General features: G+C 40.2%; 1 protein-coding gene and 1 long non-coding RNA gene across 5 annotated transcripts in view; one reads left to right on the forward strand and one right to left on the reverse strand.

Annotated features, from left to right (window-relative positions):
* Positions 1-12020, reverse strand: part of LOC105612199 (uncharacterized) — a 132050-nt gene extending 120030 nt beyond the window's left edge. For 3 of the 4 annotated variants that reach the window (XR_009601055.1, XR_009601056.1, XR_009601057.1), the window contains exon 1: positions 11046-12020. This is a non-coding gene — a long non-coding RNA (uncharacterized LOC105612199). Of the gene's footprint in view, positions 1-1301; positions 6457-11045 lie in introns of those variants that run through there. The other variant, XR_009601058.1, reaches the window with a different exon arrangement.
* A 182-nt stretch (positions 12021-12202) lies between these two features.
* Positions 12203-13870, forward strand: UTP3 (UTP3 small subunit processome component). The gene has a single exon (XM_004009889.6). It carries the CDS (start codon positions 12384-12386, stop codon positions 13806-13808), a length of 1425 nt encoding a protein of 474 aa, XP_004009938.1. The 5' UTR covers positions 12203-12383; the 3' UTR covers positions 13809-13870.
* Positions 13871-27560: the final 13690 nt, after the last annotated feature.

Consider the following 27560-nt stretch of genomic DNA (forward strand, 5'->3'; position numbering starts at 1 on the left):
AAAGGGGAGGACTATGGTATAGTAATGCTCAAAATTCTCCAAGCCAGACTTCAACAGTATGTGAACTGTGAACTTCCAGATGTTCAAGTTGGTTCTACAAAAGGCAGAGGAACCAGAGATCAAACTGCCAACCTCTGCTGGATCATCACAAAAGCAAGAAAGTCCCAGAAAAACATCTATTTCTGCTTTATTGACTATGCCAAAGCCTTTGACTGTGTGGATCACAACAAACTGTGGAAAATTCTTAAGAGATGGGAATACCAGACTACCTGACCTGCCTCCTGAAAACTCTGTATGCAGGTCAAGAAGCAACAGTTAGAACTGGACATGGAACAACAGACTGGTTCCAAATTGGGAAAGGAGTACACCAAGGCTGTGTATTATCACCCTGCTTATTTAACTTACATGCAGAGTACATCATGCAAAATGCCAAGCTGGATGAAGCACAAACTGGAATCAAGACTGCCAGGAGAAATATCAATAACCTCAGATATGCAGATGACACCACCTGATGGCAGAAAGCAAAGAACTAAAGAGCCTCCTGATGAAAGTGAAAGAGGAGAGTGAAAAAGTTGGCTTAAAACTCAACATTCAGAAAATGGAGATCATGGCAGCCACTCCCATCATTTCATGGCAAATAAATGCAGAAACAATTGAAACAGTGGCTGACTTTATTTTGGGGGGCTCCAAAATCACTGCAGATGGTGACTGCAGCCATAAATTAAAAGATGCTTGCTCCTTGGAAGAAAAACCATGACCAACCTAGACAGCATATTAAAAATCAGAGACATTACTTTGCCAACAAAGGTCCATCTGGTCAAAGCTATGGTTTTTCCAGTAGTCATCTACAGATGTGAGAGCTGGGACTATAAAGAAAACTGAGTGCTGAAGAGTTGATGCTTCTGAACTGTGGTGTTGGAGAAGACACTTGAGAGTCCCTTGAACTGTAGGAGATCCAACCAGTCCTTCCTAAAGGAAATCAGCCCTGAATATTCATTGGTAGGACTGATACTAAAGCTGAAACTCCAATACTTTGGCCACCTGATATGAAGAATGACTCATTGGAAAAGACCCTGACACTGGGAAAGATTGAAGGCTGGAGGAGAAGGGAATGACAGAGGATGAGATGGTTGGATGGCATCACTGACTTGATGGACATAAGTTTGAGTAAGCTCCAGGAGTTGATGATGGACAGGGAAGCCTGGCATGCTGCAGTCCATGGGGTTGCAAAGAGTTGGACACAACTAAGTGACTGAACTGACTGACTGATGGTCTAAGAAAAAATAAAATGTCAACAATTTGGAGCTGAGAGAAAACACAACTATTGGAGGAAACGAAAGTTTAATACAGCAGTATGAGTCCAGAGACCATATATTACATACGATTCACCACACCTACCCTTAAGCACCTAGTACAGTGCTGTATGCTGTGCAAAATTAAAATAGTTTACATGGATGTAAATTTAGCATTATTATAAGATATGCTTGTAGAGTAATGACTTTGTATAGATAACTGTATAACATTTGATTATTAAATATCTTCATTCAGTTCTGTTCTTAAGCAACATGAAACAAGTTTCCAAATATAACAACACAATATTATCAGTGATTTACAGTTATATGAAAAATAAAAGATGAGTTCATTGTTATTTTAAATATAGTATAATAAAACATTAATTGCAGTAGTTAGTAATCACAATGTGAAGTAATGCTCTGATATGGCAATTAGTAGAAACAAAAATAAACTGAAATAAAGCAATCTACAGTAAATAAACAATTTTACCAAAATCACAGAAGACAAAAACAGAATAAACCTACCCCAAAATAATGAAAAATAGATCACTTTCTGAATGATATCCTCTAGTTATAATTTGACCATATTTCCCAGTACTATGAATGTATCTACTAAACATGCTTTCCCAGGCCCCAAAATAGAGATATAATATGGCTGATGCCTCCTGATTTTCCCATTTTTCTGCCATTGTATAGGTTGAAATTGATACCATATCTCTGAGTAATCTTAGTCTATAAATCTGAGGGTTCAAGTATTTTCAGGATATATTGAAACAGAAATACATGTGTCTAGACTCTATAAGTTTTTCACTGAGATAAAATGTAGACTAAGAGACAGTATAATAAAATAGTCATGAAAACTAACTTCAGAATGAGACAGGCTTGGGTTTAACTACCAGTTAGACAATCTCAAGCAAATTACTTCACATCTCTGAGCTGCATCTGTGAAAAGAGGATAATGATGGCACCCTTATCATAGATATATTATAAGAATTAAATAAGATAATATACTTAAAATACTTTGCAGAGTACCTGATACATAATTAGTATCACTCCAAATATTCAATGTTACTGACAATACCAAGTGGAGAATCCAGGTCCAGACAGGGATTAAAACTTTGGGGCATGATAAAAATGTGAGCTGAGCACACACAGAAGCTTTATTCAGATGTATTGTTGTTTTTAGTATTTTTTCATGTTGAAGACACCCAAATCTCTTGCTCTAGTTCATATTTTTCTCCCAAGCTTCAAAACCATATATCGTACTGTCCAGAAGCGATCAGACACTTAAACCTCTTCACAGGCAATCTAAAATGCAGCATGTCCAAAACTTATTTTCCCTTGTTTACTGGCCCCTGGTAACCTCTTTCCTCCTGTGTTTTCTATCTTAGTGGAGGGTACCATTATCCACTCAATTATATAAGAAAATCTGTGAGTTACTATAACTCCTCACCCCCTCATTCTTAATCAGACACTAAGCCCTATAAAACCTAAAATTCATCACCTAGATGAATTTAGCAGCGTCACACTAACCTCTCTATAATCTTACCTTTTCCCATCAATTCTCTAATCTTACCCTGTTTAAAACCTTCCAATGGTTCCCCTTGATCCTAGCATAAAGTCTGTTTATCTCTTAATATCAAAAAGATACAGATCAATGTCATATTTTCCAACTCAAATTCTTAAGTTATTTTTATTAACTTCTAATACTTTACTGAAATTTAACAGAACTCACTTTAACTCTGTATTTGATTAGCTATTTATTGGTACCTACTATGTGTATGTAACTATACTAGATATTATAAAAGTGACAGAGATGCATGGTGATATATCTGGGAGAACCATAAGTATATAAAGTCTTGACACAATGGAGAAAATACTTTAAAATCCCCAAATAGGACCTAAATAGACATTTTTTTCAAAGATATATGAAAGGATTTTCAATATTGCTAATTATTAGAGAAATGGGAATCAAAAGCACAATCAGATGTTACCTCACACCAGAATGACTATATCAAAAAGTCTACAAATAACAAATGCTGGAGAAGGTGTGGAGAAAAGAGAATCCTCTTACACTATAAGTGACGATGCAAATTGGTGTAACCACCAAGAAAAATGGTATGGAGGTTCCTAACAAAAACTAAAAATAGAGCTATCTTATGATTCAGCAATCATACTCCTGGGCATATGTTCATACAGAAAAGATGAACACTCTAATTCAAAAATACACATTAAAAAAAAGATACATGCACCTCAGTGTTCATACCAGCACTATTTACAATAGCCAAGACATGGAAACAACCCAAATGCCCATCAACAGACAACTGACTTGAGAAGATATGACAGACATGCATTGTGTTAGTCTGCTCAGCTGTGTCTGTCCACTCAGTTGTGTCCAACTTTTTGCAATCCCCGAGACTACAGCCCACCATGCTCCTCTGTCCATGGAATCTTCCAGGTAAGAATACTGGAGTGGGTAGCCATTCCCTTCTCCAGGGAATCTTCCCAACCCAGAGATGAAACTCAGGTCTCCTGCATTGCAGGCAGATTCTTTATCTTCTGAGCCACCAGGAAAGCCTTGGAGTATGTGTATATATACACTTTCATACACACAAACACACACACACACAGAATGGAATGTTACTCAGCCATAAAAAGGAATGAAATAGTGCCATTTGCAGCAACATGAAGGGAGTTAGAGAGGGTTACACATAGTGAATGAGTGAGACAGCGAAATACAAATACTATATGATATCAGTTGTATGTGGAATCTGAAAAATAAAACAAATGAATCTATATACAATTCAGAAACAGACTCACAGACATAGAAAGCAAACTTATGGTTACCAAAAGGGAGAGGGAGAAAGGGACAAATTAGAGGAGTATGGGATTAACAGACACAAATGACTATAAATAAAACAGATAAGCAATAAGGATTTACTGTATGGTACAGGGAATTATGTTCAGTACCTTGTACTAACACATAATAACTGAAAAAAAACTGAATCACTTTGCTGAATACATGAAACTAACACAATAAAGTAAATCAACTATACTCAATTAAAAAAAAAATTCCTAACAAACAGTTAGAGGGCTACTACATGCCAATGGAAGGAAGTGTATCAGAGAATACAGCCCTGAGAAGATATGATTTTAGCTGGGCCTTGTAGGTCATCTAAGAATTGAGAGGTGGGGCAGCATAAGCAAAGGCCAAGGGAAAGAAATCTCAAAAAGCAAAAAAGAACAATGCATATCAGTTTGATTAGAATGTAAAGTTCTTTAATGAAAGTAGTAGGACAGCAGCTAGAAAAATAAGAATTGGAGTCAGATAAAGGCACACCATGACTTAAGAGCTAGGGCTTTACACTCTCGAGAATGAGGGTCAACTAAAGAGAAAAAAAATTACATGAACTGTGTTTCAAAAGACCTTCAACATCAAAGCTGTAAGTATCATTGAATCAATAGTTCTGTGTATATATGTATTTTTTCTGTGTATATTTATATAATTATATATACAATTGTATCTACAAGATTTCTCATGACAAGAAAAAATAAAAAGGGATTAAAACAATGTTTAGAAAATAATTGCAGAGGATTAGAATTTGTATGGAAAAGCAGTGTCACAATTTCATTACATTCTTCATTTTGTAATTAAAACTACCAAACCTAGTCATTTTTAATTAAAGAATTAGAAGAGTTCATATGTTTAGTTCATATTTCAGGGTAAGTTCTATATTTTACTCCCAAATCACTTTTAGGATTTCTGTGTCTTTAAATAGATACAGACCTTAGTTGCAAAAAGAATCTGTAACCTACTGGTTTCAGAGTAAGTGGTTTCCCACAGAAATGAAAACAGATGACAACTATGCTTCACCTTTTCTATTTTCTTTCTTATACCTAAAAATAATCCTTCTTTTTTTGTACTCAAAAAATAGTTCAAGGAGTTTCTGTGAGTGTATTAATTTACCAAGAATACATTTTCCCATTATTACCCTCATATCAATTAGTTTTACTATTACTACTATTCTGAGCATTAAAAAAAAAAAACAAAAACTACTTATTTGACAAATTTAGTCACCATAACTTAGTCTGTGACACTGGGATAAAAAATAAATATGTGTTGGATTATTAGCTTAAGTTCACAAAAGGGATATATCAAATATTTTATTTTCTAAATGCTACTTAAAAAAAAAAAACAAAAAACACCTGCGCTGATGACCAGAGCAGTTCAAAAGACACTGTAAGTCATTGTTGGTTTTTTTTTAATTTTTTTTCCTTATTTTATTTTATTTTTGTGTGTGCTCTTTATTTTTTATTTTTTACTTTACAATACTGTATTGGTTTTGCCATATATTGACATGAATCCACCACGGGTATACATGAGTTCCCAATCCTGAACCCCCCTCCCACCACCCTCCCCATATCATCTCTCTGGGTCATCCCAGTGCACCAGCCCAAGCATCCTGTATCGAACCTAGATTGGCAATTCGTTTCTTACATGATAGTATACATGTTTCAATGCCATTCTCCCAAATCATCCCACCCTCTCCCTCTCCCACAGAGTCCAAAAGTCTGTTCTATATATCTGTGTCTCTTTTCCTGTCTCGCATACAGGGTTATCATTACCATCTTTCTATATTCCATATATATGTGTTAGTATACTGTATTGGTGTTTTTCTTTCTGGCTTACTTCACTCTGTATAATTGGCTCCAGTTTCATCCACCTCACTAGAACTGATTCAAATGTATTCTTTCTAATGGCTGAGTAATACTCCATTGTGTATATGTACCACAGCTTTCTCATCCATTCGTCTGCTGATGGACATTTAGGTTGCTTCCATGTTAAAGGCTACTATTTTGTATGCTGACATTGTATTTAGAAACATATTTTCTCAAATACTGAACTAGATTTTAAAGATTTAGAAAACAACAACTTGATCCAGACTTAACATAGCTCATACACTTAATGGAGGGGAAGCAGTAAGTATAAATAAAGATATGAAGCACGGAAATGAGAAAGCGAAAGTTCTTCATCCTGCCTGAGGAGGCAGGAAAGGCTTTTCAGGAGACATTGAAAGTCAATCTTGGACTTCCCTGGGGATCCAGTGGTTAAGATTCTGCACTTCTACTGCGGGGGACACAAGTTCCATTCCTGATCAGGCAACTAAGATCCCGCATGGCACAGCAAAAAAAAAAAAAAAAAGAGACATTTGTCTTAGATGATGAGTAAGACTTCTCTAGAAAGCACAGAAAAGACCAACATGTATAATAAAGGAAAGACGGCAAGAAAGATCATAGCCTGCACCAGGTTAATAAGGAATCTTGTAGATACAATTATTTTTATATTAAATACTGATACAATGATAATTACAGCTCTGATGATAAAGGTTTTTGAAACACAATCCACATAAACCGTTTTTACTCAGCCCTCATTTGCTACACAATAAGGGTTTTAGCTCTTGGCCTAATATTTACATATATTACTTGTAGTAAATCCCTACTAGAAAATCCCATGGACGGCGGAGCTTGGTGGGCTGCAGTCCATGGAGTCACTAAGAGTTGGACATGACTGAGCGACTTCCCTTTCACTTTTCACTTTCATGCATTGGAGAAGGCAATGGCAACCCACTCCAGTGTTCTTGCCTGGAGAATCCCAGGGACGGCGGAGCCTGGTGGGCTGCCGTCTGTGGGGTCGCACAGAGTCGGACACGACTGAAGCGACTTAGCAGCAGCAGCAGCAGCACACATAGTATATACACATGCAAGGCTATGCCACACGCGGTAGCAGTGACAGCATGGCAAGAAGTTTAAGATGTATGCAGGAGTCAGGTCATAGGAATATGAACTTGAATCTGTAGATGCTAGGAATTTTTTAAAGGACTTTATAAGTTAGAGATGTGTAGTCATTTTTTGTCTGCTTATTTACTTTTAACTGAACCCCAGATGCAAACAGTTAACTATCCTCCTCAGTTCCTGGCACATTATCGTTATCGGTCCACGGTAAGGACCTCTCCTAATTCTTCTGATCTCCAAGCTTTATCCCATTCTTTGCTCCTCCATGAGCAACCTTCTTTCATATTTAATGTACATTATTTTGTTTGCATATGTTCTTATAAAACATATACTGTGTACTGTTGTATAGTTGCACATCTTATTACATACTCCACTTTTTTTACCTTTTTTCCTAAGCACACTGTTTTTAAGACCCATTCGTGTTGCTATATGTATATGTAATCCAGTTTCTAACTACTGGGGCTTCCCTGGTGGCTCAGACAGCAAAGAAACTGCCTGAAATGTGGAAGATGCCAGTTGGATCCCCAGGTTGGGAGGATTCCCTGGCAAAGAGAATGGCTACCCATTCCAGTATTCCTGCCTGGAGAATTCCACAGACAGAGGACCCTGGTGGGCTACAGTCCATGGGATCACAAAGAGCTGGACACAACGAAGCAACTTTCACTTTTTCCAATTACTGCATAGTTAAGATACCCATATAATTTATCATCTAAATCATAAAAGGGTTGCTATTAACAATTACACTGAAATAACAAGTTCAACAGGGCTGTACTAAGCAAACTAAGATGGATAGTTACTTTATTTCCATGCTGCTCACCCGTGATATTTATTGCTCTCTCTTTAGCATCCAGGTTGTCTCCAACACCATGCTTTCAATAACAGCTTTTCAGACAGCCTCATACATGTCCAATTATGGATCTATGTGAGAATTTGTTAGCCAAAAGGATGTGTAGTTATCTGTAAATTTCTTACATAAGTAAATATGGGAACACTGAAAAGAGCAAAAAACAGAGGAGAAGACTGCAAAGCAATGTTTGGAGAATAAAAAGTGGTAGAGAATTCAGTGAAAGGTACGGCTGGAAAGATTGCCTTGAGGCAAACTGTGGGAGGGTCATGCATGTTGTGAACTTTATTTTGATAGTAACGGAGAATCATTGAAAGGTTTTGAGCAAGGGTACAGAATGATGGAAATATTAATAGCATTCTAGAAAGATGTATCTCATGATGCTGAATCAAATGTACAGCAGAGACTGGAATTAAAAAGACTTATTAAGGGAATATTGGAAAGCCAATACAGTACAGCAGTTAGCGACAGCATCGTGGAAATTCCAAAGCCAGACTGTCTGGATTCAAATCTGGTTCTACCATTACATCTTAAGGCCTCATTTATATTCCATCTGGGACTTCGCTGGTGGTCCAGTGGTTAAGAATTCACCTGCCAATGCAGAGGACATGGGCTCAATCCCTGGTCTGGGAAGATCCCACATGCCATGGAGCAACTAAGCCCACGCACTGCAACTAGAGAGTAGCCCCTGCTAGCAGCAACTACAGAAAGCCCCCACACAGCAACAAAGACCCAGGACAGTCATAAATTAATTATTTAAAGATAAACTGCAGGTGCCTTTGAATCCTAAATTAGAGATTATCATAGTACTTCTTCATAGGGTTGAATGTCAAGAGCTTATAATAGTACTGGAACATAATGACCACTCTCAATGCTAGCTGTTACTGCTGTAATAGTCCACAAGCATGTGAGATCAGTTTAAGCTAATCTGGTGGTAGAATTTTAAAAACCTGAACTCATGCCCTGAAGGAAGTATCCTAATATAACCTAGTGTCTCATTCATAAACCCCTACCTCCTACAGGGAAAAGCAACAACAACAAAAACTCCCAAACCTGTTGGCTCTCATTAGGTCTAGTTAGCAAACTCCTGAGTCAGGCATCACAATAATGTAACAAAGATTCGAGTTGATAATACATGACAGTTGCCACAAATATAATGGTTAAATGTTATTTAATATGTGTTTATTTTCTAAGGACTCAGTGTTTTTCTTTGTAATTGTCATAGCCTTATGATATAATAAAGCATTAATATGTCTTTTAATAAATGATATAAATTATAAGTGATATAAATTTTTAAGGAAACAATTTCCTCACCTAAATGGCAAATAATTCCAAGATCCGGTTATGGAAGTTTATACTACAGGAGCTGCTGGAATTGAAGAACTGACTTCTGAACTGTTCATCAAAAATATCTGAGACTGTTAGAATACAACACTCTGTGAATATACTCTGGATATTATTATATTATTTCATATATAGTTAGGAAATGTATAGTATAAACCAAATAAATATTAGAGCAATGTGATCATTCCCTTAAAAATATCTAAAATAAGTTTCTATCTTCTCTATAACAGTATATGTATTTTGTTGAGTATGACTACAATTCTTAAATAATTAGCAATAAAAATGAGCAGAAAAAATTGCTTAGATATAACGCAAATTTAATACATTTAAAGCAAGGATATAATTACAGTCCTAGCTTAGATGCCACACTCTTTTAAGCAATATTTCCAGAACAAAATGCAGAGATGATCTCTCACCCTTCTGATCTCTCACAGCACTGTTTACATCACATACTGCCTTGTATTTTAGTATAATCTGTATGCATAACTTCTTTTCTACCTCATTAGAAGAAGATGTAGTCGCTCAGTGATGTCCGACTCTTCAGGAGTTCATGGACTATAGCCTGCCTGGCTTCTCTGTCCATGGGATTCTCCAGGCAAGAATACCAGACTGGGTTGCCATTACCTTCTCCAGGGGATCTTCCCCACCCAGGGACTGAATCTTCATCTCTCATGCTCCTGCATTGGCAGGCAGATTCTTTACCACTAGCGCCACCTGGGAAGCTCATTAAAAGTTCAGTTCAGTCTGCCAGTCATGTCCAACTCTGCAACCCCATGGACTGCAGCATGACAGGCCTCCCTGTCCATCACCAAATCATTAGAAGAGACTATGGCTAATTCACCTTTGAATCTACTACAGCATATAGCATTCTGCAACAATTAATAAGCAGTTAATATTTGCTGATGACAAAAAATCTATTAAAGTCTACATTCAAAAATGAATTCTGCACTTAGCATCAGAACATACTTTTACCTACGCATTTTTTATTCATTAAATTGTACTTCCTAAAATCCTGTACAGGTTTTTAAATGCTTATAATAACTTGTAGCACTTTAAAAATATTTTAGTTCAAAATGGCACTTTCCTAAAAAATTTTATTATTTTTTATAACCTGATGAGACTGCACTTTCTACAAAGAACCTGTATGTCACCATTAACTTTAACAACCTATGACAGTTCACCTTTAAACTATCTACATTTGAAGGAAGCATAATGTCTAAAATATATAGTGAATATGAACTGACCATATGTAATGTCTGAAAACTTAAACCTTGAATTACTCTAAGATTGTGAGGCAGTCCTTTCACACTTACAGCCCTAGAAAAACTTCTACCGACAAATCTGGCTAATTTTTTCCTTATTACCACTCTTTCTCTTGAAATACTTTCATCTGAGCTCTTAAAGTTTCTTTCATCCACCCAGTACAGCCTACCCTCTGGAAAAGGTCTGAAACTCATTCACATTGAACAGGCAAAGGACTGCTAACAGCTGGGTGTGAGGGCCTGGTGCAGGAGCCCTGTCTCAGGTTTCTGTGCTAAACTTGCTAACCTAATCTTCCCAAGTCTCTGTTTCCACATGTAGACAATGAAGATACTGGAACTGGAATTAATGATTTCTAAAATCCATTCCAGCTCAGGTTATCTCCCGTAGGGATGTTCGCAGGTTTAGGCATCATTCATTCACTCCATTTATTTAGCATCTGAGATCAACACATGATCAAGTACTGTAACTTCAATACTTATTCATTAAACAAATCTTCACTGAACACTTACTCTGTGCCAAACGCTGTGCTGCGTGCTTGCAATATCACAGTTCTGTTGAGATCTACGACGTGATACAAAACAGCTGAGAAAAAGGCAGTTAAGGGAGTTAAAGAAAAGTCCAACAAGTGATGCTTAGACTGTCTCTTCAATACAGCAGAATTTCTCAAATTTGGCGGGGAGCACTAAACTCTTCTTAGTAAGGGGGTTGGATGGCATGTACCAAAAGACAGCGATGTGAAAGGCACGTTGAGTGTCCTCAGTAGCTGAAGGCTGGGAAACACAGGATAAGTGTTCACAGTACTCAGCCCACTTATGATCTGGCACGTTTCGCGTGATGATTTGGTTTAACTAAACCACCTGTTCCATCATTGCGAGAACAGCATCTGCTCTTGCCCATCATCGTTCTCCCAGAGCCTAACACCCTGCCTCGTGCTTATTAAGGGCTGAAGAATTTATAAAGGGCCGCTCCTGAGGGTTAACATGTGTCATTTCCAAAATACCTTGAAGAATGAACTTCTTCCACTAGAAGGAAGAGAAATCGCAGCGCCTCCTGCAGGCAACTTGAGTTCCTCGGAAACAGTCAGACTGCAGACAGAGCACAGCCCTGCCTCCCCACCGTCACCACCCCTCAGAAACTCCTCGGGGACTCCAATTCCCTGAAGTCACCGAGGCCTGCGGGCAGGGGGCTGGAGACGAGCTGCCACCCGCCGGAGGCCTGTGCCCTTCCCGGCGCCCGCACGCGATTGCTCCAGTCAGCCGCGGCGCCGCCGCCACCTCCGCCTACCGTGCCCAGAAATGTCACATTTGGACGTTGCGTAGACAAAAACAGTCTGATTAACTTCCTGACAGATAAGCGAAGACAAGACTTCAGCAAACAAGAAAATCTTATACATCTGCACTCGGCTCCGGGCCGGTGACGTCCGTACAAGAGCAGGACAACTCACGGCACCGCCTGGCTGCCTCTTCTAGGCGCAGAGGTAGAGCGCCCTCTAATGGTCACTGCTACTTCACATGCGGTTAACGGGGCCGTCACCCTAGCCACGCCCAGGCTCGCGAGAGTAAGAACAGGACCAAAGGGGTCCCGGAACCGAACTTCATTACCTACTGTTCCCACACGGAAAGGCCCGAATGACCAACCGGAAGTCCTGGTGCAAACGCTCCACGGAGAGCATCCTGGAGACCGGAAGGAGGTGAAACTGCCGTATCCGACTGGAGCGCCCGCAAGACCAGCGTGCTGAGAGATCGCGTGGCTGTTACAGCGGCGTGTTGCTGGAGCGCGTGGCTCGTGCGCAGAGGTCAGAGGTGGCTGAAAGCCTGACGTCGGTGTAGAAGCTGAGACCGCGAACTATGGTGGGAAGATCCGGGCGGCGCGCGCGCGGAGCGGCCAAGTGGGCAGCTGTGCGAGCTAAGGCAAGTCGCGACCCAGCGGACGACAATGGAGAGGACTTAGAATCTCCACCATCACCGGGGGACTCGAGCTACTACCAAGATAAGGTAGATGATTTCCATGAGGCCCGATCTCGGGCCGCCTTGGCTAAGGGCTGGAGCGAAATGGAGAGTGGGGACGAGGAGGATGGCGATGAGGAGGAGGAGGTGCTTGCCCTAGATGTTGCCGATGAGGACGATGAAGATGGAGAGAGTGAGGAGGGTGACGATGATGATGGTGGGAGCTCCGTGCAGAGTGAGACTGAGGCTTCTGTGGATCCCAGTTTGTCGTGGGGTCAGAGGAAAAAACTTTACTACGACACGGACTATGGCTCCAAGTCCCGAGGCCGGCAGAGTCAACAAGAAGTAGAGGAAGAGGAAAGAGAGGAGGAGGCGGAGGCACAGCTCATTCAGCGGCGCTTAGCTCAAGCCCTGCAAGAGGACGATTTTGGAGTTAGCTGGGTGGAGGCTTTTGCAAAACCAGTACCTCAGGTAAATGAGGCTGAGACACGTGTCGTGAAGGATTTGGCGAAAGTTTCCGTGAAAGAGAAGCTGAAAATGCTGCGAAAGGAATCTCCAGAGCTCTTGGAGCTGATAGACGACTTGAAAGTTAAGTTGACAGAGATGAAGGATGAGCTGGAGCCATTGCTACAGTTAGTGGAGCAAAAGATCATCCCCCCTGGAAAAGGAAGCCAATACCTGAGGACCAAATACAATCTCTATTTGAACTACTGCTCCAACATTAGTTTTTATCTGATCCTGAAAGCTAGGAGAGTCCCTGTACATGGACATCCTGTCATTGAAAGGCTTGTTACCTACCGAAATTTGATCAACAAGTTGTCAGTTGTGGATCAGAAGCTGTCCTCTGAAATTCGTCATCTGCTCACACTTAAAGATGGTGCTGGAAAGAAAGAACTGAATTTAAAAGCAAAATCCATGAAGACCAAGCCAAAATCAGTTTCAGAGACTTCTGCTGCTGCCTTAGCTGTTAGAGACCTTTCTGATGATTCTGATTTTGATGAAGAAGCTGCACTGAAATACTATAAAGAAATGGAAGAGAGACAAAAATTAAAGAGAAAGAAAGAAGAAAATAGTACCGAAGAAAAGGCTCTTGAAGATCAAAATGCAAAGAGAGCCATTACTTATCAGATTGCTAAAAATAGGGGACTTACACCTAGGAGAAAGAAGATTGATCGGAATCCCAGAGTCAAACACCGGGAGAAGTTCAGAAAAGCCAAAATTCGCAGAAGAGGCCAGGTTCGTGAAGTTCGTAGGGAAGAGCAACGTTATACTGGTGAACTGTCTGGCATTCGTGCAGGAGTTAAAAAGAGCATTAAGCTTAAGTAAAGTTTTTGCTTAGCTTTAAGTCTTTTGGCAATAATTTTGGATTAATAAATTTTTATTTTTAACTGGTGATAAGAGTGTATTAATACTTAATGCTTAGCCTTAAATGTTAAAAATTCTGACAATAGGAAAATTTCCTATATGACCCTATTGAGGGTTATTGCTCAGTTTTATTTGTGTTTTAATTTGTAATCAGGTCATACAGAGAACTGTGGGAATAATATGAAGATGAGTGGGAAAAGAGGTGGTGATGGAAAAAGTTCTCCACTATTCTGTCAGACAGTAGCCTGGGGAAATTACATAGCTAGTTGTGGAGCAACAGACTTAAGAGTACTTTTTTTTTTCATGTATCAGTCTTTTATTTATACTTAAAGTACTTTTGTAATTTTTCACATAAAGTGAAGAGAATGCAGCTTTGGTAGTCATCTTATTTGTAAGCTAGGATATAAAGTAGTTTTGATGTTTCATTGCCTAAAGTATAATTCTTGAGCCGGAAAGTTACTAATAATGGGTTTAATGTTAAGTATTTTTGTACATTTTATTGTGGTAAAATCTTAGGAAAGAAGGGGAACTTAGTTGAAAATAGAGATATGCCTTAATTACATTAATAGTGAATATTTTTTCATAGTGCTTAATGTCATAAGATAAAAATTCCATTTCTCCTTCCATACTGTTGGTTGGTCTTTGTACTTTCCACTTGCAGAAAATCTGATAAGATTACTACTGAGTAAGTGGTAACTTCAAAATTACATTATTTTTATATATATATATAATTATTCTGATCTTTACAGTAGGGGAAAGATGATGATATGGTGAACTTAAAAATTCTTAGGATGATGCCAGGGAGAAAATGAGAAGACTAGTAAAGGAGCACAAAGGACCTCTTAACTGTTTATTCATTAAATGTTGTGCTAGCTGCTAGAAATGCAGAGATGTGAGTGGTTAATATTTATTAAAACATTTGCCATAACTTTATCAGAGATGAGGATGCCAAACTTCCAGATTAACTTTCTATAGGACATTGTGTTTGGGATTTGGACCCAAGATGGCTTACCTTGAGCCTTCATCATTTTAACCTCTGGCTTACAGCTGCTGCCAGCATAGCACATGTGCCAAATTACTATAAATAAAAAAGGAAAATTGGAAGTTTATATTGAGTGTGAAGATACTTTTGTAAGCATTTATCTCCTTATTCTTCATAACTCATGTAGTAACTTCTAGTATCCATACCTCTATTAGAGATGAAGAAACTGGCAAAGAGAAGTAACTTTTTCAAGGTCATGTAGCTATTAAGTGGAAAAACAGGGATTTCATTCTAGCCTTTCTGGATTAAGAGCCCTATCTTGTATTTCCTTTTCTGATATAGTAGAAAAAGTACAGGTCTTTCTTGGAATTAAGTTACTAGGGTGATTTTGAGTTAAGTACCTGATTTCTGACTCATTTTCTTATTCTGTATGGTACTATTATACCTACCTTAGGTATAGGTATATATATGTAATTGGTTAAGAACTGTTAGATAATGGAAAATACATATATTTGTTTCTGGCACAGAATTCCTAAAAGCTTTGTAAGTTCCTAAGTAACAGGAACACTGGGAATATCATTTGTTACAATGAGAGGACTCTAGGTGAGCTTCTGGATGGGAACGGATCACCAGAAAGACCAAGCCATGATTAATAGCTTGCAGTTTTCAGCCCCAGCCCTTCACATTGCAGAGAGGGGAGAGAGGCTAGCTGCTGTTGCTAAGTCACTTCAGTCATGTCTGACTCTGTGTGATCCCATAGACGGCAGCCCACCAGGCTCCCCCATCCCTGGGATTCTCCAGGCAAGAACATGACTGGGTTGCCATTTCCTTCTCCAATGCACAAAAGTGAAAGTGAAGTCACTCAGTCCTGTCTGACTCTTCGAGACCCCATGGACTGCAGCCTACCAGGCTCCTCCATCCATGTCCATGGGATTTTCCAGGCAAGAGTACAGGAGTAGGGTGCCATCGCCTTCTCCCAGAGGGGCTAGAGATGAAGTTTATTAATTGGTCATGTCTATGTGAGGAAGTCTCCACAAAATCCCTATAGTAGGAGGTTTGGGGACATGCCAGGATGGTGAACACATCCTCATATTGAGAGGATGAGGTACCCAACTTCATGGGGACAGAAACTCCTGTAAAGGGGATCTTCCCAGTCTTTATCCTATGTACTTACTTATCCAGCTGTTCGTCTGTATTTATCATGTCCTTTGTGTGTGGACGCATGTGCATGTTCAGCCTTGTCTGACTCTGCGACCCCAAGGACTGTATAGCCTGTGAGGCTCCTCTTTCCATGGAATTTTCTAGGGAAGAATACTGGAGTGGGTTGCCATTTCCTCCTCCAGATCATGTCCTTTAGTAACGTGTGAACATTAAGTGTTTCCCTGAGTTCTGTGAGCCACACTAGCAAATGAATCGAACCCAACCTCAGACTTCCCAGGTGTCACTGCAGTAGATGTTAAAGAGCCATGGGTTCAATCCCTGGGTCTGGGTCAGGAAGATCCCCTGGAGGAGGGCATGGCAACCCACTCCAGTATTCTTGCCTGGAGAATCCCATGGACAGAGGAGCCTGGTGGGCTATGGTCCATATTGTCACAAAGAGATATGATTGAAGCAACTTAGCATGCACTCACAGACTAAAAGAAGCACAGGTAGCAACCTGGGCTTGAGATTGGCATCTGAAGTGGGGAAGGGGCAGTCTTGTGGGACTGAGGCCTTAACCTATGGGATCTGATGCTACCTCCAGCTGGTGTTGCAGAGAATTACTTGGTGGGGAAACATGGTGTCAGAAGTGTTATGAGTGATAATAGTGTGACAATAAAGGAGAAACACAGGGGGAAAGTGGTTTTTCTAATTCGAGAGCAGGCTTTACCCAGACTCCTGCTCCAGTTTTATCAGTTAGTACCTGTGACTTGGGGCAAGGTCCTTGATCTCTGTGTCTTTCCATCTAAACTGGGGATAGTAGTACATACATACTTAATAGTTATTAGGGTAAAGTGAATTAGTATATTTAAAACACTTGAAAATTTAGTATATTTAAAGCCTTTCTCTTCTCCACCGTATCATCCCAACCCAGGGACTGAACCTAGGTCTTCCCACATTGCGGGCAGATTCTTAACCAGCTGAGCCACAAGGGAAGCTTAAAGCACTTAGGGGCTTCCCAAGTGGCACACTGGTAAAGAATCTGCCTGCCAATGCAAGAGACCTGGGGTCGATCCCTGGGTCAGGAAGATCCCCTGGAGGAGGAAATGACAATCCGCTCCAGTACTCTTGCCTGGGAAATCCATGGACAGAGGAGCCTGGCCGGCTACAGTCCATGAGATCGCAAAGAGTTAGACAGGACTAAGCACATATACACAAACCACTTAGGACAATGCCTGTTAGGCAGCAAACACATGATAGGTATTGGTTCTTATTACAGGTTGTGAGGATCCACATCTGACAGGCAGATACTAAACAAATTACAACTAATAGCATAGTGATTCTTGTTCATTATAGGAACATAGAGAATAAAGTGTACTTGTCTTTGTAAAAATGCTTCTTAAGAAATTAATATTCTAAGTGTGAAGCAAGAGGGGAGAGAGACTTCAGTTCAGTTCAGTCACTCAATCGTGTCCGACTCTTTGCAACCCCATGAATCACAGCACACCAGGCCTCCTTCTCCATCACCAACTCCGGGAGTTTACCCAAACTCATGTCTATTGAGTCGGTGATGCCATCCAGCCATCTCGTCCTCTGCCGTCCCCTTCTCCTGCCCCCAATCCTTCCCAGCATCAGAGTCTTTTCCAATGAGTCAACTGTTCACATGAGGTAGCCAAACTATTGGAGTTTCAGCTTTAGCATCAGTCCTTCCAATGAACACCCAGGACTGATCTCCTTTAGAATGGACTGGTTGGATCTCCTCTCAGTCCAGGGGATTCTCAAGAGTCTTCTCCAACACCACAGTTCAAAAGCATCAATTCTTTGGCACTCAGCTTTCTTCACAGCCCAACTCTCACATCCAATACATGACCACTGGAAAAACCATAGCCTTGACTAGACAGACCTTTGTTGGCAAAGTAATGTCTCTGCTTTTTAATATGCTATCTAGGTAGGTCATAACTTTCCTTCCAAGGAGTAAGCATCTTTCAATTTCACGGCTGCAGTCACCATTTTCAGTGATTTTGGAGCCAAAAAAATAAAGTCTAACACTGTTTCCACTGTTTCCCCATTTATTTCCCGTGAAGTGATGGGACCAGAAGCCATGATCTTCGTTTTCTGAATGTTGAGCTTTAAGCCAACTTTTTCACTCTCCTCTTTCACTTTAGTTCCTCTTCACTTTCTGCCATAAGGGTGGTGTCATCTGCATATCTGAGGTTATTGGTATTTCTCCCGGCAATCTTGATTCCAGCTTGTGCTTCCAGCCCAGCGTTTCTCATGATGTACCCTGCATATAAGTTAAAAAAAAGCAGGGTGACAATATACAGCCTTGACATACTCCTTTTCCTATTTGGAACCAGTCTGTTGTTCCATGTCCAGTTCTAACTGTTGCTTACTGACCTGCCTACAGGTTTCTCAAGAGGCAGGTCAGGTGATCTGATATTCCCATCTTTTCAGAATTTTCCACAGTTTATTGTGATCCACACAGTCAAAGGCTGTGGCATAGTCAGTAAAGCAGAAATAGATGTTTTTCTGGAACTCTTGCTTTTTCAATGATCACAACACTTTAAATATGAACTCATTCTAATAACTAGGACAAGATGGTACTATCCTAAAGTGACTTTGTCAGAGGTGAATTAACAGTAAATGAAGGAACAGAAATTACTGCATTTAATATTTACATCTTCCAAATTTTGTATTCACTTAAACATTTAAAGAGCACTGAGATGTGCTGGATACTGTCCTAACACATGAATAATAAATTGTTAACTATTCAATGTGACCATTTTTCACAGACTCACTTCATGAACTGTAGAGTCTCATGGATAAGAGTTCCAATAAAATAGATTTCTGGTATTGGGCATCAGCACAAAGCAACAACCTGTTGGTTTTATGTCACCATTGTAAGCTATAGGCAGCTATTGAAAATGCAAAATATTAAAGATTAAAGAAGAAAATGTCAAAATACTGATCCAGTAACTTACTCTGCCACTAGCCAGCTGACTAGCTTTCTTCGGGCTAGTCAGTTCTCCAAGCCATAGTTTCTCACCTGTCTTATTTATGGAGCTAAATAAACATATCCCTTTAATTTTTCTTATAGAAGTAAATTTGTCAGACTTCTAAAACCACCTTGAATGCCAAAACTTTAGGTAAACTGAGAAATTACTTTCTGTGATTTTAAAAATAAAAAGTAGCTTAGGTAATGTAAATAAATATATTCACATACCTGACAAAATAGTTGATGAATCTGAGAAGTAGATAAGAGTTGCTTATTTTTTCTTACTGGTTGTATGAAGTAAAAGAATTTTAATATGTTAAAGTAATTTAACACTACCAAAGTAATTCAGGAAAGGCAAAAATCAGTATGTAATCTCCGGTCACGATGAACATGTAACCACTGTCTGGATTGTAGGTGATCCAAAAAAATCATGTAAAATTCAACTAGAGTTCAAACCATGTGAACAATATTGTTTCAGGTAATAATCAAAGTTTTTAAAAATATTTATTATTCTAAAAACATTTATGGTCTGCCATCACAAGTTTAAACATAGAAACACTATAGAAAATTTAACACTACCCACATCAACAAATATAAATGTGTTTTAAATTTTGCATAGTCTCATATCAAAGTTTTTAATTGGATGTAGTTGCCTTAGCTATGTATTCCAGAAAATGTTTTCTTTCATATTTATTCTTTAAGCTAGTCAGTTGTGAAGAAAAACTGATCTTTTATATTTGCTTCAAAGGGAAGCTTTGAGTAACAGTAAAATTAAGAATGAACATTTTTTAAAACTATAAAATAAAAACTTGAAGGAAAGTAATAAAAATGTACTCTCTTAAGTGAAACAATGACCTCTGGAGTCAGGACAGAGTTTAAATCCCACTTTTACCACTGACTCTGTGTCTTTGGTCTATTTAACCTCTCTCTGTCTCAATTTCCTCACCTTCAATAATATATGATTGTTATATAACCATTTAAGTAATTAAACCATATACATTTAGGACAGCACTCGGCATGTAGTAAGTGTTTATTGTTACCATTAATCCATCAAAAAAAAAAGAATTTACTCCCCATGAAAGAGTTCATTTTCTTTTTGTTTTTATCATAATGGTTCTTAAACCAGAATGCCTAGGGACCAATTGGTAAGTTTAACATGCAGATACCTGTGCCCCACCTCCACAACTGCTTATTTAGCAATCCTGGTGTGGACCCAGGAATCTGTATTTTTAAGAGACACCTCTGAGGATGCTAACCTAAACCTGAAACACTGCTCTGAGCACACAGCTTTTTAGGTTTCTCTTCACTTATAGGCATGTGAGTGAAATTAATTACCAAAATGAAATATGATGTGGTATTATGCATCATGAGACTATAAAAACTCTAGGGTAGAGACTCTGTTGAAAGGAACAGACCTTCACCTCAGAACAATAACATAGGCCTAATTGTTACTGAGTCCAAGCTCATACAACAGGATAGGCTGATAAATCAAGAGAGGAGTTGTTGAGGTAAGGAATAGTAACTTTATTTAACTATTCGGAAAGCTGTCAGACCAAGAAGATGGTGTCCAAGGAAATACCTCACCCAAGTTAGAATGTAGGCTTCTTGTTTACTAAAAAAGGAGGGGTGTAGTTGGTTGTCACAAACTTCTTAATGTGGGAATCCTTTACTTTTGAAACTATCTTCATAGGTCAGATCACAGAGTTCCTACAAAGCTCCAAAAAGACAAATGTTCCCTGGAGAAGGAAATGGCAACCCACTCCAGTATTCTTGGCTGGGAAATCCCCTGGACAGAGGAGCCTGGCGGGCTACAGTCCATGGGGTCACAAAACAGACACGACTGAGCACACAAGCACATACATACAAAGGCAAATGTTAGTCTCTGTTCTGCAGATTTTATCTCCATGTGAATGTGCTACGTCACTTAAGTCGTGTCTGACTCTTAGCAACCCTATGGACTATAGCCTGCCAGGCTCCAGGGATTTTCCAGGCAAGAATACTGGAGTGGATGACCATGCCCTCTTCCAGGGATCTTCCTGACCCCCAAATTCAAACTGTATCTCTTAATTCTCCTGCACTGGCAGGTGGGTTCTTACCACTAGCACCACCTGGGAAGCCATTAGTTGGGCTGGGCTGAGTCTATTCTAGGTACATATGATTCAGAGGTCAATCATAGATGTAAGCAGATAAAAATCTGGAGATCTGTCTTTCTCTTTGCCTTGCAATATATGAATAGAAAAATGTTACATTTTTAAAGGTCAGAAACTTGAGAGATGGCTATCCTGTTTATTTCATACCATAGGCAACATTCTTGTAGCAAAAGCAATAGACTACAAAGGCTAAAGTAAAAGAAACACACCAATATGGAGTCAGATTTTTTCTTCCCTAGAATATAATCACAACATTTTACGTACCATGTCATTGGGCTCCTGGACTCCCTGAAGCTAGAAATCCTTGGACCTCATGGGAAACTCAAAAGGACTGTTCCTTTAACCTTTAAGCATTGCTTTATATGGCCCCTGTATGTATCTGCGCGAGTGCACACGCGTTGGGAAGATCCCCTGGAGAAGGGAACGGCTACTCACTCCAGTATTCTGTCCTGGAGAATTCCATGGACTATATAGTCCATGGGGGTCACAAAGTCGGACACAACGGAGTGACTGTCACTTTCACTTATGTTTCTAATCATATCATGCTTGCACATACACAAAAAGAAACTGCAGCCAAATGAATGTTTATACCTTAAGCTTCATATTCAGTCCAAATTTTCTGAATCACTTCTATTCAAGGTCTCTGATAGCCACAGAATCAAATTTTGGTAGGATTTTAGAAAGAGGAAATTTTTAAAAATGAAAATTGTTAATTGAAAAAGGGGATGTGGAAAGGACTAGGGACATGGGAACTATTTTTTTAAAGTAAATTTTGTGCACTGTGAAAAGGAAAAACTAGAAGATGTCAACTTTGGGAGTAGATACATTGGTGAAAGAGACATATAATACATTTAGAGCCATTAACTGCCCTATGGGGCAGCCATTAACAGCATACACTGGGACCTCAAAAGAAGCTTGTACCTCTACTTACAGAGGGCAGGGAAGATCTATGTAAAATCAGGAGGGAAGTGTTCAGTTCAGCTCAGTTCAGTCGCTCAGTCATCTCCCAACTGTTTGTGACCCCATGAATGGCAGCACGCCAGGCCTCCCTGTCCATCACCAACTCCCGGAGTTCACTCAGACTCACGTCCATCGAGTCCGTGATGCCATCCAGCCATCTCATCCTCTGTCGTCCCCTTCTCCCCCTGCCCCCAATCCCCCCCAGCATCAGAGTCTTTTCCAATGAGTCAACACTTCGCATCAGGTGGCCAGAGTACTGGAGTTTCAGCTTTAGCATCATTCCTTCCAAAGAAATCCCAGGGCTGATCTCCTTTAGAATGGACTGGTTGGATCTCCTTGCAGTCCAAGAGATAAGAGTCTTCTCCAACACCACAGTTCAAAAACATCAATTCTTTGGCGCTCAGCTTTCTTCACAGTCCAACTCTCACATCCATATATGACCACAGGAAAAACCATAGCCTTGACTAGATGGACCTTTGTTGACAAAGTAATGTCTCTGCTTTTCAATATGGAGGGAAGAGAGGGTGTGGCAATATAAGGAATGTCAAACAAGTTAAACATTTATCCAGAGGCAAGGGTGAGGCAAGGGTGGATGTGTGCTAAATTGCTTCAGTGTTGTCAGATTCCTTGCAAGCCTATGGACATCTGCCAGGCTCCTCTGTCCATGGGATTCTCCAGGCAAGAATACTGAAGTGGGTTGCCATGCCCTCCTCCAGATCTTCCCAATCCAGGGATTGAACCTGTGCCTCTTGTATCTCCTGCTTTGGCAGGTGGGTTCTTTACCACTAGTGCCAAAAGCAAGGGTAGAAAGATAATATTGGAAAAGTCGGGGAGGGTTAGATCAGGAATGATCTTAAGGAGCTTAGATAATATTCCTTAGATAATATAGAGAAGGAAACCAAGGTTTTTAAGAATCAGTCTAACATAATTAGATCAACCTTCAGAAAAGTAAATTACTCATTCTAACTGCTGTACACCAATGGAGTTAGATTAAAAACGGGGATGAAAACCAGCTAGGAGTCCTTTGCAATAACAGGCAAGAAGAGATGAAAATTTCAATTAAAACAAAGAGGACAGATTCAAGGAAAGATTTGAGAGAAATTTCGAAGGAAACTTGGAAAAAAAGAATGAAAATTGGAACAAAGTGTGGGAAAAGCCACAAAGCAAAGTAACAAAGGTCAGCAAAAGCCACGTAGTTTCATGAATTCTATTAAGATATTGAAAATCTAAATAGCCACAAAATAATGATAAGCTCCTCTAGGGTGCCTCTCGAGTTCCACAGTATACTCAACACAATTTTGCTGTGAATAGATCATTAAAAAGATATAATTATCAATCTATTAATAAAAGTCATTCAGCATTTTATTTTCTATTATAAAAGTGATATATTCATTATAGACTTCTTAAAAATGCAGAAAAGTAGAAAAATGGAAAAATACATCCATATTTCTACCACCCAAAGAAAAGGGCCATTGTTTGATCTTGATTAAATATATTGCTTGGGTTTTCCAAGTGGCACAGTGGTAAAGAATCTGCCTGCCAATACAGGAGATGCAGGTTTGATCCCTGGGTTGGGAAGATCCCCTGGAGGAGGAAATGGCAACCCACTCCAGTATTCTTGCCCAAAAAATTCCATGGACAGAGGAGCCTGGTGGGGAATAGGCAATGGGGTCATGAATCAGTGGGGTCAAGAGTTGGACATAACTGAGTGACACACAAATATATTACTTAAGAGAAATATATTTCTTTAGAGGCCATTGTACTCTTAATAAACAGGGTGACAATATACAGTCTTCACATACTCCTTTTCCTATTTGAAAGCAGTCTGTTGTTCCATGTCCAGTTCTAACTGTTGCTTCCTGACCTGCATACAGATTTCTCAAGAGGCAGGTCAGGTGGTCTGGTATTCCCATCTCTTTCAGAATTTTCCACAGTTGATTGTGATCCACACAGTCAAAGGCTTTGGCATAGTCAATAAAGCAGAAATAGATGTTTTTCGGGAACTCTCTTGCTTTTTCCATATCCAGCGGATGTTGGCAATTTGATCTCTGGTTCCTCTGCCTTTTCTAAAACCAGCTTGAACATCAGGAAGTTCACGGTTCACATATTGCTGAAGCCTGGCTTGGAGAACTTTGAGCATTACTTTACTAGCATGTGAGATGAGTGTAATTGTGCAGTGGTTTGAGCATTCTTTGGCATTGCCTTTCTTTGGGATTGGAATGAAAACTGACCTTTTCCAGTCCTGTGGCCACTGCTGAGTTTTCCAAATTTGCTGGCATATTGAGTGCAGCACTTTCACAGCATCATCTTTCAGGATTTGAAATAGCTCAACTGGAATTCTATCACCTCCACTAGCTTTGTTCGTGCTTATTTAACTTATATGCAGAGTACATCATGAGAAACACTGGACTGGAAGAAACACAAGCTAGAATCAAGATTGCCGGGAGAAATATCAATCACCTCAGATATGCAGATGACACCACCCTTATGGCAGAAAGTGAAGAGGAACTAAAAAGCCTCTTGATGAAAGTGAAAGAGGAGAGTGAAAAAGTTGGCTTAAAGCTCAACATTCAGAAAACGAAGATCATGGCATCTGGTCCCATCACTTCATGGCAAATAGATGGGGAAACAGTGGAAACAGTGTCAGACTTTATTTTGGGGGGCTCCAAAATCACTGCAGATGGTGACTGCAGCCATGAAATTAAAAGACGCTTACTCCTTGGAAGAAAAGTTATGACCAACCTAGATAGCATATTCAAAAGCAGAGACATTACTTTGCCGACTAAGGTCCATCTAGTCAAGGCTATGGTTTTTCCTGTGGTCATGTATGGATGTGAGAGCTGGACTGTGAAGAAGGCTGAGTGCCAAAGAATTAATGCTTTTGAACTGTGATGTTGGAGAAGCCTCTTGAGAGTCCCTTGGACTGCAAGGAGATCCAACCAGTCCATTCTGAAGATCAGCCCTGGGATTTCTTTGGAAGGAATGATGCTAAAGCTGAAACTCCAGTACTTTGGCCACCTCATGCGAAGAGTTGACTCATTGGGAAAGACTCTGATGCTGGGAGGGATTGGGGGCAGGAGGAGAAGGGGACGACAGAGGATGAGATGGCTGGATGGCATCACTGACTCGATGGACGTGAGTCTGAGTGAACTCCGGGAGTTGGTGATGGACAGGGAGGCCTGGTGTGCTCCAATTCATGGGGTCGCAAATAGTCAGACAGGACTGAGTGACTGAACTGAAGGAGTAATGACCTAGGACAACAACCTTAAGATTAGCAGGGAAGATTTCCCACAACTAAAGACATAAAAAAGGAGCCACAATGAGACAGGAAGGGTAGATATGCAGTATAGTCAGGACCCACATCCCCTGGGTCTGGTGACCCACAAACAAGAGGAATATTTTAATCACAGAGGTCTTTCCCCAAAGAGTGAGGCGTCTGAGGCTTGCATCAAGCTCCCCAGCCTGGTTGTCATGGATCAGTAAGATGAGCCCCCAGCATTTCTGACTTTGAAAACCAGCAGGGCTTATGTTCAGTAGAGCCAGAGGCTTATAGGAAACAGACTGGACTCTTAAAGGTCATGTGCAATATCTCACATGTTCCAAGTTCCAGCACAGAGGCAGTAGTCTGAAATGAACTTGGATCAAACCCAGTCAGTGAGGCTCAAACCTTGGTGAGGCAGGAGGAAACTGGGACTTCCCTTTGAGATAGAGACAATGGCAGCAACCATTCGGGGAGCTCGTTCTACTGTGATAACATCGGTGCTGTTCAATTTTGGAATCCTCCCTCTAGCTTATTAGCACCAGAGACCCAGCCCTGCCTTACAGGGAGCCACAGCAGCCACACACAGCCTTGAAGCTGAATGGGCCGGGGGCTAGGACTTCTGACCGTACACCCGCAGGAGTCATTTAGAAGGGCACACACAGTCCACGTGGAGCGGGCACCGCTAGAGCGCTCTGGTGACCAGAGGGGAGCATGTTGCTGGACTTCACAGGGTTTCTTTTACAGAAGGCCACTTCTCAGAGATCAGGAAATGTAGGGAGCTCCCTGGTGTCCAGCGGTTAGGATTTGGCGCCTTCACTGTCACAGCCTGGGTTCAACCCCTGATGGGGGAACTGAATTCCACAAGCTTCACTACAAGGCCAAAAAAAAAGAAAAAACAAGATCAGGAAATTTAACAACCTACCTGACACATAGGAAATAAGCATAGGGAGTTGAGGAGACAGAGGCAAAATGAGGAGACAGAAGCAAATGTTTCAAACAAAGAGGCATAACCTCAGAAAAAACTAAATGAAGTAGAGATAAGCAACCAACCGAATAAAGTGTGTGTGTGTGTGTGTGTGTGTGTGTGTGTGTGTGTGTGTGTGTGTTAGTAGCTCAGTCGTGTGCCCATGGACTAGCCTGCCAGGCTCCTCTGTCCATGGGATTCTCCAGAGAATACTGGAGTGGGTTGCTATTTACTTCTCCAGGTGATCTTCCTGACCCAGGAATCAAACCCAAGTCTCCTGAATTAGCAGGCAGACTCTTTACCATCTGAGCCACCAGGGAAGCCATCAACCTAATAAAGAGCTCAAGATAAGACCACAGAGATGTTCACCGAACTGGGGAGGAGGATAGAGAAACACAGAATTTTAACAAAGAGAAACCATACAGAAGACCCAAACAGAGCTGAAGAAGATAATAACTGAAATAAAAATATACTAGAAGGAATCAACAGTAGATCAGATGATACAGAGAAATGGATGAGTGATCTAGAGTTACTCAAGCCAAACAGAAAAAAAGTTTTTAAAAAGAGGATATGTTAAGAGACCTCTATGAGAGCATCAAGCATACTTTTATAAGCATCCCAGAAGAAGAGAAAGGGGCAGAGAACTTACCTGAAGAAATAACAGATGAAAACTACCCTAACCTGGGTAAGCAAACAGATATTCAGGTGCAGGAAATACAGAGTCCCAAACATGGTGGGCCCAAAGAGGTCCACACAAAGGTACATTAAAATTAAAATCCGGAATTAAAGATGAAGAGAGAATCTTAAAAGCAGCAGGAGAAAAGCAACTAGGTACATACAAGGGGACTTTCATAAGGCTGTAAAGTTTTTCAACAAAAACTTTGCAAGCCAGAAGGCACACACACACACACACACACAAACCTACAACCAAGAATACTCTACCCAGAAAAGTTATCATTCAGATTTGAAGAAGAGATAGAATTTAACAGACAAGCAATAGCTAACAGAGTTCACCACCACTGGGAAATAGATGGGGAAACAGTGTCAGACTTTATTTTTTTGGGCTCCAAAATCACTGCAGATGGTGACTGCAGCCATGAAATTAAAAGACGCTTACTCCTTGGAAGGAAAGTTATGACCAACCTAGATAGCAATTCAAAAGCAGACACATTACTTTGCCAAAGAAGGTCCGTCTAGTCAAGGCTATGGTTTTTCCAGTGGTCATGTATGGATGTGAGAGTTGAACTGTGAAGAAAGCTG

The sequence above is a fragment of the Ovis aries genome, chromosome 6 (assembly GCF_016772045.2).
Source record: "Ovis aries strain OAR_USU_Benz2616 breed Rambouillet chromosome 6, ARS-UI_Ramb_v3.0, whole genome shotgun sequence".
NCBI classification, from domain to species: Eukaryota; Metazoa; Chordata; class Mammalia; order Artiodactyla; family Bovidae; genus Ovis; species Ovis aries.